Source organism: Gossypium hirsutum, chromosome D03, assembly GCF_007990345.1.
Source record: "Gossypium hirsutum isolate 1008001.06 chromosome D03, Gossypium_hirsutum_v2.1, whole genome shotgun sequence".
NCBI lineage: Eukaryota > Viridiplantae > Streptophyta > Magnoliopsida > Malvales > Malvaceae > Gossypium > Gossypium hirsutum.
The window spans coordinates 54736585-54752143 of NC_053439.1; the positions used below are offsets into that span (position 1 = coordinate 54736585).

The following is a 15559-nucleotide window of genomic DNA, read 5'->3' on the forward strand; positions in this document are numbered from 1 at the left end:
GTATAAGATTAGTTAATCCTTCCAAAGAGGGTTGAATTTTATCCTTAAGATACCTAATCTCTCATTTGGATTCCTTTAAATTATTTTGTCCCTATTTTATTATATATCCCTTTTTAAGTTATAATTATACGAAATATAATATAAAATTATGAAAAAATAAAAATGACATCGTATTAATATTAATATTAATTATAATTAAGCGCAGAGTCAATGCTATAAGAACCGAATCGAAAGATAAATTAACTGGACTTCTAGCTCTCGGTTTAATTAGTTAAAAAATTTAATAAATTTTAAAAATATTTTTATCGGTAATGATTTTTAATTATACAAAATTGGTTAAACTGATTGGACCTTCGGTTTTCAATTTCAGATATAATATTTTTTAAAATGTTGTGGATAGAAAAAAGAAAAAGAAAAAAAAGGTGATGTACATGGTTGCATGGTTGAATTTATTAGTACATTATTGTTGTGGGCTTAATGGTATTGGCTCTTTAAATAAGATTTCTTTAAATAAATAAGAATTGTGAGAGAGGGAGCAATTGAGCAAATCTTTATAAGCAAGAAAACCACAGTTGGCTTTGGAGTAAATCTTTCTAAACAAAGACCCTTTGATTGCATTTCAAGACAAGTTTTATATTGGGTTAAATTTTAATTTAATTTATAATATGATATGTATAAATTTATTTTGACGTAATTATATATACCTGAACTTTTGACTGTAGTATGATAATTTTATTTTAATTCAGTTGTAATTTATTTTTATATTGTATAAATATAATTATTTGTATATATGATATGTAAAAATAAAAAGGTGTTATGTATGTTAGCGTTTTTTGAAAATTGAATCAAATCGAAATTTCATATATAAATTTATACAAAGATCATAATTCGTGTATTATATTACACGGGATTAAATTTTATGTATAATTTAAATGATTTTTAAATATCAAATCTTTTACCTTAATTCAAATCTATATTCCGTATTTTATATAAGAAGTAAAGTAAATTATTTGTAAATCTAACTCAATTTCTCATGTTTTAAGCACAGTAATTTTTTTAAAAAAATCTTATTTTTACTTTCCACTTTTTCCCATTTAAAATAAAGTTTTCTTGCGAGTGATGTGAGAAATTTTCTTTTTAAAATGACAAAAATATAGTATAAAAGGTACAAATTTGCATTTATTTTAGTCATACATGATAAGACTTCTCACCGATTTTATTATTGACCACTTACACTTAGGACTTAAATTCCTGTTGAAGTCAATTCCAATTTTGGACCCTTTTGGAATATGCACATTTTTTAATCTAGGACTACAGATTGTAAGAGGAAATTCGTTTCTTTGGGGTTAAATTGATTTTTGAACTAAATTCGATAATTATTCTCGTATTAGGGTTTAATTTTTATTATTAAGTTAAGTTTTAACTTTAGTAATTATTTTTATGTTGGACCTGGATTTTTTTTGTCTAATTTAATATTAAACTTGACAATTGTTCTCACATTAAAGTTGAATTTCTTTTTGTTCAAGTTAGTCTATTATATTTTCTCAAAAACCCTAAAATTTAAGTCCAATGCGAGAATAATTGCCAAATAATAAGATTAATTTGGACAAAAAAATCAATCCCTAACGTGGGAATAGTTGCATAGGTCAGGCCCCAATATGAAATAATTATCAAATTTAGAGACTAATTTGAACTAAAAAAATTTAACCCCAACATAAAAATTGTTGTTCGATTCAAACTTCAAATAATAATTTTAATTTATTTGTTATTTTATATTAAATTCAAGTATGACTTTTTCAAATTCAAATTAGTTAAATCATCCTTTTAATATTTGAGTCCTTAAATATTTAAATTTAATAAGTTATAAAAAAATTAAAATTTGAACCACGAGGTTAGGTGAGATGGCAAAAGTCTTTCCTAACTTAACTGTTAGTTGATGGTCCAATTCTCGTTTTGGGTATGGAGCAACTTTAAAATTAGTGGTCAACATCTACTGCCTTAATGGGCCTATAAAGCACGAAAGATTAATCACTAGACTCGTTCTAATGGGTATATTAGAAAAATTAAAAAATATTTTCAATTACTCACTCAATTATTAATAAATTTATTTTCTGATCACAAACTATTCAAAGAAAAAATACTAATAATTAAGTAACTACTAATACAGTTTACCTAAATAAAGTATAAATATAGAAATTGAATCTCGAATAGTATGGTCTCATCCAACTTTAACTAATGCACTGGCATGGGTCCCTTCCTTGATGGTAGTAGGCTGTGGATATCAACCTTTTTTCCTTTCTAATACATTGGGATTGGGTGTACGAATTTTACTTGGCCATGGATTTATTATTTATTTATTTTTAAAGAAAGCCATGAATTTATTCACTGAATGAAGCAATCATCAAAGGTTTTTTTTCCCTTTTTTGGCAAAAAAGAAAGGGATTCAATAAATTTTCCAATATCTTAACTTAGCTACTCCTCCAAAAGTACCAAAAATGTCAGTTCGTACAAATTTGTACGAAAAAGATTTGGATTATGTCCATTTTTTTACCTTATAAAAGAAAATTTAGGAATATATATACTAATTTTTTATTGATATATGCATCAATTAAAATATTAAAAATATATTATTATAAATTTAATTAAAGAGACGAGAAATAAATTTAAATTCATTATTTCATAAAAATGTCTTCTTTTAAATAACATTTTATTTTAAATTAAAATTTTCAATTTTTAAATATTTTTATTTTAAATTAATTATAATCAGTTTTATTTGTTCTTTATTTAGTATTTATAAATTTTCATGCTTATAAAAGTTCTTTATTTTATTTAAATAAATTATAATAAATTTAAAAAATTAATTTTTATACACAATTTAGGTAATATTTTAATAAAATGTAATGCTAAACTAGTTCTACGCTTTTTTTTAAGAGAAAATATTTTGTTCACTATTAGTGGAGTTTTTAGACTCCATAAGAAGGGTCAAAAGATTGACAAGTGTCTTATAAGAGTATAATAAAATATTAAAAAATAGACATGCTACAATTTTTTAAGACTGCTTGTGGAATAAAAAAGGTACATTGCCAGCGTACCAAATATTGACTTTTTTTTAATATTTAAAGGATAGTTATTTGATACATAGGTAGTTATTTGATACATAGGCGGTGAAGTTTATTAATTCCATAAGCGGGTTTCACGTGTCTCATTTATATGCTTTTAATTATTTAAAATATCAATTAAGGACATTCGTCAACCTCTTAACCCTGCTTGTGAAGTTAAAACACTCTACAGTTTGTATATCAAATAATTATCCGTAATTAAAACAATATAAATACAATAATCAATACTAAATTTGCATCCTATAAATATGGTATATATATTTTAAAATTGTATAAATATTGTATTCTAAAACTATATTATAAAATTTATACGGTTTATTTTGTATAAATACTATATAGATATCATATTTTAATATTATAAAAATAGAATTGATATTTGATATACTCATAGTATACATTTTTATTCCACAAGTAGTCTTAAAAACTGTCATCTGTCTTTATATATATATATTCTACTATACTCCTATAAGACAATTGTTATCCCTTAACCCTACTTGTGAAGTATAAAAACTCCACTTATAATTTTTTATTTTTTAAAAGATTTTTCATATTTTCAGAATTTTTAAAATTTTAAAACTTTTGTTAAATAATTAGATATTTTGTTGTTAAGGTTGCATCGACAATTAGCATATAAGTTATCAAAATGTCATAATCTGATAACGTTAGTAACTGAAATGTAACATGTGATAGCTGAGTGGTAAAAGAAAATTAAAGTTGAGTGACTATCTATTTTTTGTAGTTTACTCATTATAAAAACACTCACGTGGCATTCATGTAACCGAAAAAGACATTAATAATAAAAAATTCTATTGTGCTAACAATTGAACTTACATTTTTTAATTAAAAAATTGGAGGAATTGAATTCTTCAAAATAAAAATAAAGAACTAAATTCCGAAAAAAATACAAAATATAAAAGCATATTTTAACCATGAAAATTATAGCCTAAAGAATTTTACCACATGATTCATCCGATTCATAATTTAGTTGAAACTTAATATGATTTTCAAATATTAGAAAAGAATGTTAAAACATGTCATAAGTTCTTGTGCTATTTGTAAATTTGAACTTTAGTCTTTCTACTTCTATCTCCGAGAATTTAGTCTTTTTAATTTACAAATTTCAAAATCTAGATCCAATTGTTAACACTATTCTTTTTGTTAAATTTTTCAATGTGATATTTTGAAATTAAAAAAAAATCACTTAGTAGCAATGCAGCTAAAAATTGGTGTGGTAATGAACCTGAAATTAATAAAACAATTTTAACAGTATTAACAGTTGGACAATAATTTTGAAATCCGAAAAGTAGAGAGACTAAATTCCTAAAAATAAAAATACAATGACTAAGTTCTAAAATTACGAAGAGTGCATAGATTTATGATATATTTTAACAAAAAAAATGATTAAATCATTACTTAGGGATTGAACTTAACAATTATTCACACAATAGGGCCTGAACCTTTTTTATCCTAATTAGGCCTTGAACAATGCAACTATTTTTACATTGGGGCTTGAACAATTTTCTAACCAAATTGATCACCCAACTTGACAATTGTTTTTATATTAAGGGTTGAACTTAACAATTATTCCCACATTATGGCCTGAACTTTAGAGTTTTCAAAAAAATATTAAAAGCTAACTTAAATAAAAAAATTAAGGCTCTAATGTAAAAATAATTGTCAAGTTTAAAATCTAATTTTGATAAAAAAAATTTAAATCCCAATAATTGTGAAATTTAGACCAAAAAATAATTTAATCAGAAAAAATCAGGTGCAGCAGAGTGGGTGGAGGAGCCTTAACTATGGTTTGATTCCGTAAAGACACTACTTTTATTGTGGCTGTTACTTTATATAATTAAAAAAAAAAGGCATGTTTTGTCAGTTCCTACCAAATTAATATAACTGCTTTTTCCCACTGAAAATGTAAAATAAAAAAAGAAAAAAATGTATAAGAAAGGCTTTGACTTTCCTTAACGGTGTGAATACAATACAACTACTCTAATATTATTTCGAATTAGCGAATCAATTTAAGAATTTCAGAAGTTGTTCCAACTAATATAAAACAAGGTTTTAATAGTAGGCTTGTGTCCACATGAGTGAATTTAGAAAATCTTTTAAAGGTTTGGAATTGAATTATAAATAACAATTAAAGTATAATTTTATCATATGTTAATTTATAATTCTATTAATTTTTAAAGGACTGGGTAGAAGTTTTTTCATTTGAGGGGCAAAATGTAACTTTACCATATATAAAATTTTATTTTCATCACTGTGAAAGGATTAATTTTTGTTTTTTGTTTTTGTTTTTAGGGTCAACACCCTTATCTGCCCCTCTTACAATTGGTGTCGGCTATCAAAGTGGTCAACCACTAACTATAATGAAAGTTCAGTGTTCGATTTTTATGTTTTTTGCACATAAGTTGTTGATTTGAGGTTTTATGAAGTGGTCGAGAAGTTGCATTAGATGCAAGAGTCACAATGTTCTCAAGCACATGTTTTGAAATCATGTAGTCATTGGATGAGTTTGTTAGGTTGAATGTTGAGAAAGTGATGATTGAAATATGTTTATACGGATTGCTTGTGTGATAAGTTTCTCTAACTTGTGTCTTAAGCTTATAATGATGCTAAATTTTATTTTAGAATTCAAATTCTAGGATTGAGTATTGATATCTCAGGAGCAAGTATCTATATCCGATCTTTTAGTATCGATACTTGCAAACATCATAGCTAAATTAAGCATCCTCAATTTTCAGTAATGATACCCTTGGCCCTAGTATCGATACTAGTCAACATTTTGCTATCAATACTGCAAAACACCAAACCTAAAAGTGAACAGTGCCCATGTGAATATATCGATACCCCTTCAACCCTTTGGTATCGATTCCTCTTTTCCTGTAAGTATAGTTTGGCTTGGAAATGTTCGATGAAGGTTCAAATCGACCCTTGAACTTTAGGTAATCATATTAATACATCCAATGGTCTTGAATAAGGAATTGATACCCATATTTATCTTCTTTGATGTTCTAATCAATTGAAACTCCATGAGTCGCTCTAGTGACGAATTTAACGTTCCCTACCTAAGCAAGCCTCTAGACCAAGTAAGGGTGTTACACCTACCCAATTTTAGTAAGATAAAATACTATGCACAATTTAGTAAAATATAATTTTAGGTAATCTATGAATAAACCAAATAGACTAATGAAACATACCTGATACTATTCTAAGTGATCTTACATTCCAGTAACCCAATTACCAGGATAATATTATATTTCGTGAACCAAACACCCCATCACAGCTTAATGTTCCCTTGCATTACATTTCGTGAGCCAAATCCCCTCCTTTGTCCAAGGATATATATTCCCTTACTTAGAAGATTGCGATCTATTTCAAAGTCCGTTGAAACTTTATCTTCAAGAATGAGTTTAATATTACTGTGTTTTAATTCATACATATACTTTATAAAAAAACGAGAATAATGATTTTTTTAATTTCATAATTTGACTATTGTACTTTACCGAAACTAAAATTAAGAAATTAGTCAAATTGGATAATATTATTAAAATTTACCCATTTATGTAAAAAATTAGTAATATAAACAATTCAATAAATTATAAACAACATGTATTTTCGAGTAATTGGGCTAATTTTTTTAATTTTTGAAATATATAAAGAATAAATTTTGATAAAATAAAAACTAATATTTCCATTTTTGTAAATTAAATTAAAAAATGCAAATAAAAACATTAGACATAAAATTTAGTATTGTGAAATAATTTGATCTTGTTACAAATTGAATTAACTTTGTAATTACAGACGGTCTAAGATAACCTTGCTTTTGTGCATAAAAGGGTGAAGCACATAAGGACTGTGTTGTCTTTTCCGAGGGTGGCTTAACTAATTACAAGGTAGGTGGAGCTGTTACAGTACAGCTCAGCTGTCTGAACCGACAATGTCAATCAGGAATTGCCGAATCAACAGGTTTCGTTACTTCTTGACCGTTGAAATCCCTGATTAAAGTTCAATGGACGATCAGATTTAATTGATAAGCACATTTACAGATACACGTGATAACGTGAAGATCTTTCCGGACTCTTTCTTTTCTCTGACCCAAACAGGAACCGGAAGTCTTCGATGACACCGTCCACGTGAATTGACAAGAGAGCCCACCTTTACAGAACATAAAATATCAAGGGTTAATTCCACAAATCGCTCCAAAACTATCTCTTAATCTTTAAATTAGTCCATAAACTCAAAACATTCTAAATTGCTAATTGAATCATCAAAGTATTAATCTGAAATGCATTTAAAGTACGGAAATAAAATTACAAACACATTATTGACATATAACTATCTTTTTAACACGTCAAATCTAAATTATTCATGTAGTAAGTATACATATTTACAACTAAATCTATTTATTTTAAATATACGCTTTGTCATATTTGAGCTGATATTTACTGTCCATACTAAGAGATATTGATGAAATGATATTAATATAAAATTGATACTTTAAAAATTTAATTATAATATTTTTAAGTTTAAAACAGAATTTGAATTTTATTTGATATTGATAGAATATTTTAATTTTACAAGTGGCATTAAAAAGTGTTAAAGTACGTTGGAAGTCCTACATTATAAGTTTAAATCAAATTAGTCCCTCTATTATTAAATAGATCAATTTATTTTTTATAAATTAAAATGAATCAAATAAGTTTAAATTGCAATAGAGTTAACATTTATTGTATAAAACATGGCTTGAAAATTATTTGTTTCGATCACAGTTCATTTTCATATAAATTTTTTTATTTATAGAGCTATAAAAACTTTAAAAATATTAATTTTATTAAACAATAAATGACATTTTTAGATTGTATATGTTAGTATTTTTTCAATATAATCTTATTTGATTCTTTTTAATATTAAATGAACTAAATTGATCAAGTTTTTATAACAGAGGGACCTCTCAAGTATATTCACCCATTAAAAAATTATAGTGTATTCTTAATTAATATTTAGAAATAATAAATAAATAAATGAAATGCATGATAATTTAATTAATATAATAATCTTGGTTATGAAATTAAAAAAAATTATAAGTCATATATTTTTATTTTATTTATAATTAAGATTTTGTTAAAAGGGTAATGATGTAAAAAGGGATAAGCACGGAAGGTTCCTTACAACTAGAAGGAAAAATAAAAAAAATAAAAAAGCGTTTTTGGCCGGCAAGGTGTTTATGTTAAACCACCGAACAACCACCACTTTCCTTCACAACTCCTCTTTAATAATTTTCCTTCTTTTTTTTCCCCTTTAATTTAATAAACTTATTGAATTAATTAGTAATATTAATTAAAGCTCATCTAAAGCATTAAAATTTGGGTATAAAACGAATAAATTATCCTCCCCTTGTTCTTTTCCACTTTTCCAAGCCTTCCCTTTTCCTTCATTTCTTTCTCTCTTTTGTTTTCTCTCTCGTCGGAAAACTGCCTCCCTCCGCCGGGAAGGTGCTTGTTCTCTTGTTAAGAAAATCTTCCGGTTCGCCGGAAAGTTCTAATCTCTCTGGTATTGATAATTTCCTGTAATGTTTTTAAGCATTTCTTTTGAGTGATTCGGATACGGATCTCCAAGTTCGACTCTTTCCGGTGGAGTACGCGGCGCGTTTTGAGAATGTGGCGCGTGTGGTCGGCGTTTGTTGCTTGCAAATGGTGAAGATCATGATTTAGGGTTTGGTATTTGCGGATTTTGCGCGCTTTTTCTTTCGTTTTATTTCGGTTTGTTTCGTTCGGTGAATTGTGACAAAACGGTGGCGTGCAAAGAAGCATTGAGGAATGAGATGGTGCGTCAATTCTTCTGTTGATTTCTTTTTAATTTTGAATTTTTTGAGATTTTTAATGGATTTTATACGGTTTTATTTTTTATTTACTCTGTTGTTGTACGGATCCAAAGCATTTTTAATTCCGAAACGGTTTATTAAAATTTCCATAATTTTTCTGGTTTCTTAGATTTGTTCTACATCTTTTCGGAAACTAGAATTTTTTTTTAAATCTAGAAAGAAATTCGTTAATGAGAACTTTATGGACTTAACATAGTGCTTCACGTTTTCTTGGAGCAGACGGATTTTGCTTTAACAGTTTTCCTTCTTTTTTTAATCATTTATTTTAGAATTACTACTTAAATTTTACAGAGTTTCCTTTATTTCTATTAATAAATAGTTTTGTTTGTGATGATGGATGCTTCATTTTTCTATTAATAAATTAAATTACGTGTCTGCTTGTTGAATTTCATTCTTGAGCTAGAGTTTATTTTGACTACGTTTTACATTTTGTGGATAAGATTAAAGTTATTTAATGTAATTAATTTTAATTAAAAAATTTGTTCTCGTAATTCCGTGTATTATTGTTGAAATTGTCTGGTTTTTGACTGAAGATTTAACATGGGTTTCTGTTGTTGCTCCTTTTTTACTTTATATTTATGACATATATATGTTATGTACGATGAATTCAACTTGTCGTAAACCTTTGACTCACGTTTTTAATGGAAAGTTTTGGGTATAATTTTAACTTAATTGGGTCATTGAGTTGATTTAGACTCAGTCAACCATCTGTCTTCTGTATGCTTTAGAAGTTATCCCTGTTCTGATGGTGTCGGCTTTTTGGTTTCACATTTAATCTTGGCTACAAATGGTTATGCATGTTCCCTATCATTTCAGAATGAACCTTGTTCTTCTCTTAATTATTTCTGGATGGATATTGTCTAGTCTAGTGACGGTGATTGAAACATGGGCGTAAATGCTTCAAAATTTTGCTACCTGATTTAGTACTCTGATCTGAAATGATCTTTGACTGTTACACTAGAATATGGTTTTTATTTTCCATTTATTTTGGCAGAGGCTGATGCAAGCAAAATACTGGGATTGTTGACAATTTATTCTGTTAAAGAGCTATGTTGAAAAACTTCTACTTTCTATCAGTCTAGGTGATAGTAGGTTTTTTGTTTGTTTGTTTGTTTAACAGTCTAGGTGATAGTAGTTAATTGCAGCAGAGGTTGAACTAATATTTAACTATAACTTGCTGAAAAACTTTAAACTAATGGTGTTGCCTGTGTGCATTTAGTGTGTTATGATTGTTGTAGCTGCATGCAAGTATGGAGGTCAGTTAGATAGCAGTTAGGTGCTGATTTGTTTGAAAGTTGAACTATTTAACCTCGTAAATGTTGAGGCTGATTTTGTGTTGTCATTACATGTTTCTCAAGTTTGCTTCTGTCTTTGTTTCTATGTACTGATATATGCTTCTTTAAATTTGTTTATCTACTTTTGGTAGGTGGAAGGAAGGGTGTGTTTGTCCAAAGAGGTAAGAAATGAGTTAGAGTTATTGAAGCGTAAAAGGCTTCACCGAATAAAATCAGAAACTGTCTGTGGGCCATCTGGTGTCACAAATATGATGTCTAGAAGTGGGGGAGATTGTTTGAGAGCTCCCGCATCATGTGGAGTGAGGTTGCAGGGGAATGCTGAATCGTTTTCTAGGTCAAATGTTGCTTCATGTGAGAAGGATGTCTTTTCAAAGCGCAAGGTTGATAAGTTTTACACTAGTGATCTAGAATGGACTGAGAAAATCCCAGAATGTCCTGTATACTGCCCTACAAAGGAAGAGTTTGAAGATCCTTTGGTTTATTTGCAGAAGATAGCTCCTGAAGCTTCAAAATATGGTAAGACCTGTGGTTTTAGATTCTGTCTTTAATAATTTCATCAGATTCCATCTCCATCTCCAAGTCCCAACACCAACGCCAATCACCTCCCCGGCCTTGGTTGAATGACTAGAAAATACAATCTAGAAAAAACATAGAAAACAGAGACATATGATGGTCCATATCTACGTTTTATGTTTTTATATGCCTTTTTTTTTTTTATGAAAGTAAGATTAAAGATCTGTAACAGAAATCGTTACTTCTTTGGCACACCAAAAAAACCAAAAAGAAGGGATATGCTTCTTTGGATTTTGAGGGAAAATTTTGTAAAAAATGCCTCTTTAGTTTTTTTCCCCCTTCTAATTAAATAAATGCTGAAGCAGTTTTAATATTTGCTGTGTAATTTGCAGGAATATGCAAAATCATTTCCCCTTTAAGTGCTACCGTTCCTGCTGGAGCTGTATTGATGAAGGAGAAAGCAGGATTCAAGTTCACAACAAGAGTCCAGCCCCTTCGTCTTGCTGAGTGGGATACTGATGACAGAGTCACCTTTTTCATGAGCGGAAGGTGAGCTCTCTTACTTGATACAAATTTTGTTTTGTGTGTCGTGTATTTTTCTGGTTTTTGAGTTTGAGCATGGCCTTTTCAGAAATTATACGTTTCGTGATTTCGAGAAAATGGCGAACAAGGTGTTTTCTCGTAGATATTATAGTGCTGGTTGTCTTCCTGCAACATACATGGAAAAAGAATTTTGGCATGAAATTGCTTGTGGGAAGATGGATAGTGTTGAATATGCTTGTGATGTTGAGGGTAGTGCCTTTTCTTCTTCTCCCAGTGACCTGCTTGGAACTAGCAAATGGAATTTGAAGGTGTTGACTTCAGTACTATCATCTCTATATATTTCATTTTTCTTTCTAGTGGTCTGTTTGCTTAATTTTACCACGATATCAAATTTTAGAATAGTAAAATATCTAGTTTATTTGATCGCCAATTGAATTTTAATAACTTCAAGGTTGTGAACTGAGCGAGCAATTTGATACTTCTCCTATTATGATTGGTTCTATCTCTGTTCTTTATTATGGTTCAGTTGGAATTCATATACTTTGTTTCGGTTGATTCCAGAAACTCTCACGGCTGCCAAAGTCCACTTTGCGTCTTCTTGAAACAGCAATTCCGGTATTGAAATGATCCAAATCTCAATTTTAACTCTCCATATTTACATATTATTGATCTGCATGCATCTATGGTCCTGTTGTATTGAACTGATATTTGTTTCAGGGAGTAACCGACCCCATGCTTTACATAGGAATGCTATTTAGTATATTTGCTTGGCATGTGGAGGATCATTATTTGTATAGGTAAATGTTATCAAACATTTAATTCCTTTTAAGTTATTTACTTTCTTAGTATTCTGTAATTAACCCTTTTCCTCTTTTGTGGCAGCATTAATTATCATCATTGTGGTGCTTCAAAAACTTGGTATGGTGTACCTGGTCACTCTGCTTTAAGATTTGAGAAGGTTGTCAAGGAACATGTGTACACTAATGATGTCCTATCCGTGGATGGTGAAGATGGAGCTTTTGATGTGCTTTTGGGTAAAACAACATTATTTCCTCCAAATATCTTGTTGGAACATGATGTCCCTGTCTACAAGGCTGTTCAGAACCCTGGGGAGTTTGTAATTACCTTTCCAAGAGCATATCATGCTGGGTTCAGTCATGGTAAGGCCTTAAGCAGCTGTTCTTACTCTGCTCTTACAGAATTTGATGAATATGTTTCTAATTGTGATCTTTTAGGGTTCAACTGCGGCGAGGCTGTGAATTTTGCTATCGGTGATTGGTTTCCTTTGGGTGCTGTGGCATGCTTGCGTTATGCACATCTCAACAGGGTACCTCTCCTTCCTCACGAGGAACTTTTGTGCAAAGAAGCTATGCTTCTCAATTCAAGTTTAGAACTGGAAGATTTGGATTATTCGCCAGCAGATTTGGCCTCTCATCATTCCATTAAGGCTTACTTTGTAAAGCTGATACGTTTCTTGCATCGGGCCCGTTGGTCCATTATGAAATCAAGGGCATGCACCAGTGTATCTCCAAATTATCATAGAACTGTCGTCTGCACTTTATGCAAACGTGACTGTTACATTGCTTTTGTTAACTGCAGCTGTTACTCTCATCCTGTTTGCCTGCGACATGGTAACATTTCTCTGATCCTGCTCTATTTTAGTTAATTTCTCTTTGGTATGAAATTTCATTTTATGATGAACTTCATCGGCTTTTTTGCAGATATTAAGTCACTTGACTTCCCCTGTGGGAGTCATCATTGCCTTTTCTTGAGGGATGATGTTAGAGAGATGGAAGCTGCTGCCAAGAAGTTTGAGCAAGACAATGCCATATCAAAAGCAGTTGAGCGACAAGCTGAAAATGGTGATGACATGTATTCATATCCACTATCAAATAAGTTCCAGAATGATGTAGAGGATGGATACTTTCCATACTGTGAGATAAATGTTGATTTGAAACCTGAGATTGCTACAATGACTTCAGCTACGGGTCAAACTGTTGAATATGGACATAATTCATTGAGCCATAACACTGGAAATTTTCGACCTGAACTGACAGATGCTTTATCTTCTTTTGCCGCATCAACTCTCTGTTCTTTTGTGGAGCAAGTTGGATCCTCAGCAAAAAATGTAAGATCCATCTCTCTACCTGCTGAGTATCTTAGTGTTAGGCCGCCACATTTTGTATTGTTATGTTTACGTCTCTACTTCAGCTGCTGATCCTGTTCTAAGTGAAAGTTTGGTATTTATATATTTCAAAGCAGGTTCAGGGGCTAGCTAACCTAGGAAACACTAATGATAAAAGGTTCTGTGAAGAAGTCCCAGAAAACACATATGAATCGTCTGTATTGTGTTTGTCACGTGAAGATCGTCCAGGTACCCATCAGTATAATGGTCATGAACCAGTGAGTAGGTCTATAGTCGACCATGACAGTGATAGTTCTGATTCAGAGATATTTAGGGTTAAACGGCGTTCTTTTTTGAAGGTTGAGAAAAGAAATGGCAACCACACCATGGCATCAAAGAGCTCTGAACACCAGGTATAATTTTAGCATTTTCTGAAGTTAATTTCTTAAATTTATCTTAAAATGGCCAACTTAACTTTCAAACTGCCTTTTTTATTTCATCATAAAAAAGTGAAGCTATTGAAATTGAGAGAAATGATATGTATAGGAACTTCATTCGATATTTAGATTGGCATCCAACAAATCCATGAATTTGAGAAATAAGCTTAAAAATATTGCACTTACATGCTTTTAGCACACGACTTACACTATTATTGAAATGTAAACCCATATTTTGAAATCCAAGCTTTCAAGCGCTACCTTAGTGTGATTCTTCTTTAAGCTTGAACATTTTACTTAGAAATGCGATGTGAATTTTGAAGGGTAATATTTATTGTTCATAATTGTTTTTGGGGGCTATTATTTTCCTTTCTGGGAAGTGTTTACAATACTTTTAGTGTTTAGTTTACAATATGCATTTCATCAGTCGTTTGCTTTTGCCCTTAAGTGAGTTTTGTTAGAGGATGCGTTTGTTGATTACATTTCCGCGTCTAATTGTTTCTTTTTCCTTTTTATTCTTTTCAAAAGGGGCTCAAGCGATTAAAGAAACTCCAACATGAAAAAAGAAGTGGGCAATCAATGCCATCTGATTGCTCTAGAAACGATGAACCAAATCGTAACACTAATCGTGCTTCTAATTACAAAGAATCCCCAGAGAACACTTTGAAGGACAGATATGGAAGAAGCAACCTTCCCATTTCCATCAAGTACAAGAAATTGGGAAATGAGGAAGCAATGATTAGGCAACGAGAGCACCATAGAAACGACAGGTTGAAGCACGAGGTGGGAAAGTACACGAGGGAACCTCCTCCCTTAGAGAACGGTCCGAAACGGATTAAAGTAAGGGGGCCAACTTATGTAGGTTCAGAAAGCAGTCTGGATTGAAAGTTTATACTTACATAGATGTGCAGAAAAACTGATTGGAGTTCCGACTTCGCTAACTTCATTCCCTCTAATCTAATGGAGTTCTAACAATACCGAAACCCGAAAATTGATTGATTTTCTTCATCAGGGAGTAGCAGCAGGCGAAGATTATTAACCAAAGGTTAGGACAAAATTTATATATTCTTTGTGCAAATTGCACGTGCAGTGGAATTGATGTGCGGTTCTCAGGCCGGGGGGTGTTTTTCCTGTCTTTGGTAGGAGAACCTTAGTGTAGAAAATTTGGGTTAGTGACTTTGTTGGTATATTATTTGCTTATTTTATACATATATATTCATTGAATGTATATGCCAACATAACTTGTTCTGTGCTTTGTAGTTTAGGTTAAGAAACAAAGTCCTTTGATTGGGTTGTAATTTTTAGATTTCCACTAGGTTAGGGAGAGATTGATTGGGTTGTAATTGGGCCCATATTGATATCAAATTTATTTCAGTTCTTTTTTAGATCCTTTCTATTCTATTATCTATGCGTTGGGATTGATTTTGAGTTTAAAGTTGGATGGTTATTGTTTTAAAATTTTAAGTCTTTCTCCAGTCGGTGTTGACTCGGTTTTTCTCGGGTTGATAGTGGCTCATTTTTCTCGAGTCTGTCTGTGGTAGCTTGTCTTTCCCAATTACGTGGTGGCTTGCTCTTGTTTATGCCTATGAGGTTCTGCCGGAAACTATCTATGTCGGATTTAACACCGGGTTGCGGTT

At 30.5% G+C, this 15559-nt stretch overlaps 1 protein-coding gene across 4 annotated transcripts; it reads left to right on the forward strand.

Moving 5' to 3' along the window:
• The first annotated feature begins 8357 nt into the window (after window positions 1-8357).
• On the forward strand, window positions 8358-15307 carry LOC107938573 (lysine-specific demethylase JMJ706). 4 transcript variants are annotated; one of them, XM_041090646.1, is made up of 12 exons: window positions 8358-8952; window positions 10436-10820; window positions 11210-11366; window positions 11449-11668; window positions 11922-11975; window positions 12078-12157; window positions 12243-12520; window positions 12596-12991; window positions 13082-13488; window positions 13620-13734; window positions 13845-13898; window positions 14451-14479. In XM_041090646.1, exons 1-11 carry the CDS (start codon window positions 8950-8952, stop codon window positions 13847-13849), a joined length of 2100 nt encoding a protein of 699 aa, XP_040946580.1. In that variant the 5' UTR covers window positions 8358-8949; the 3' UTR covers window positions 13850-13898; window positions 14451-14479. The 4 variants fall into 4 exon arrangements, with proteins under 4 accessions (XP_040946580.1, XP_040946581.1, XP_040946578.1 ...); XM_041090647.1 differs by having other exon boundaries at window positions 13623-13734; XM_041090644.1 differs by having other exon boundaries at window positions 13620-13898; window positions 14451-15307.
• The last annotated feature ends 252 nt before the right edge of the window (window positions 15308-15559 follow it).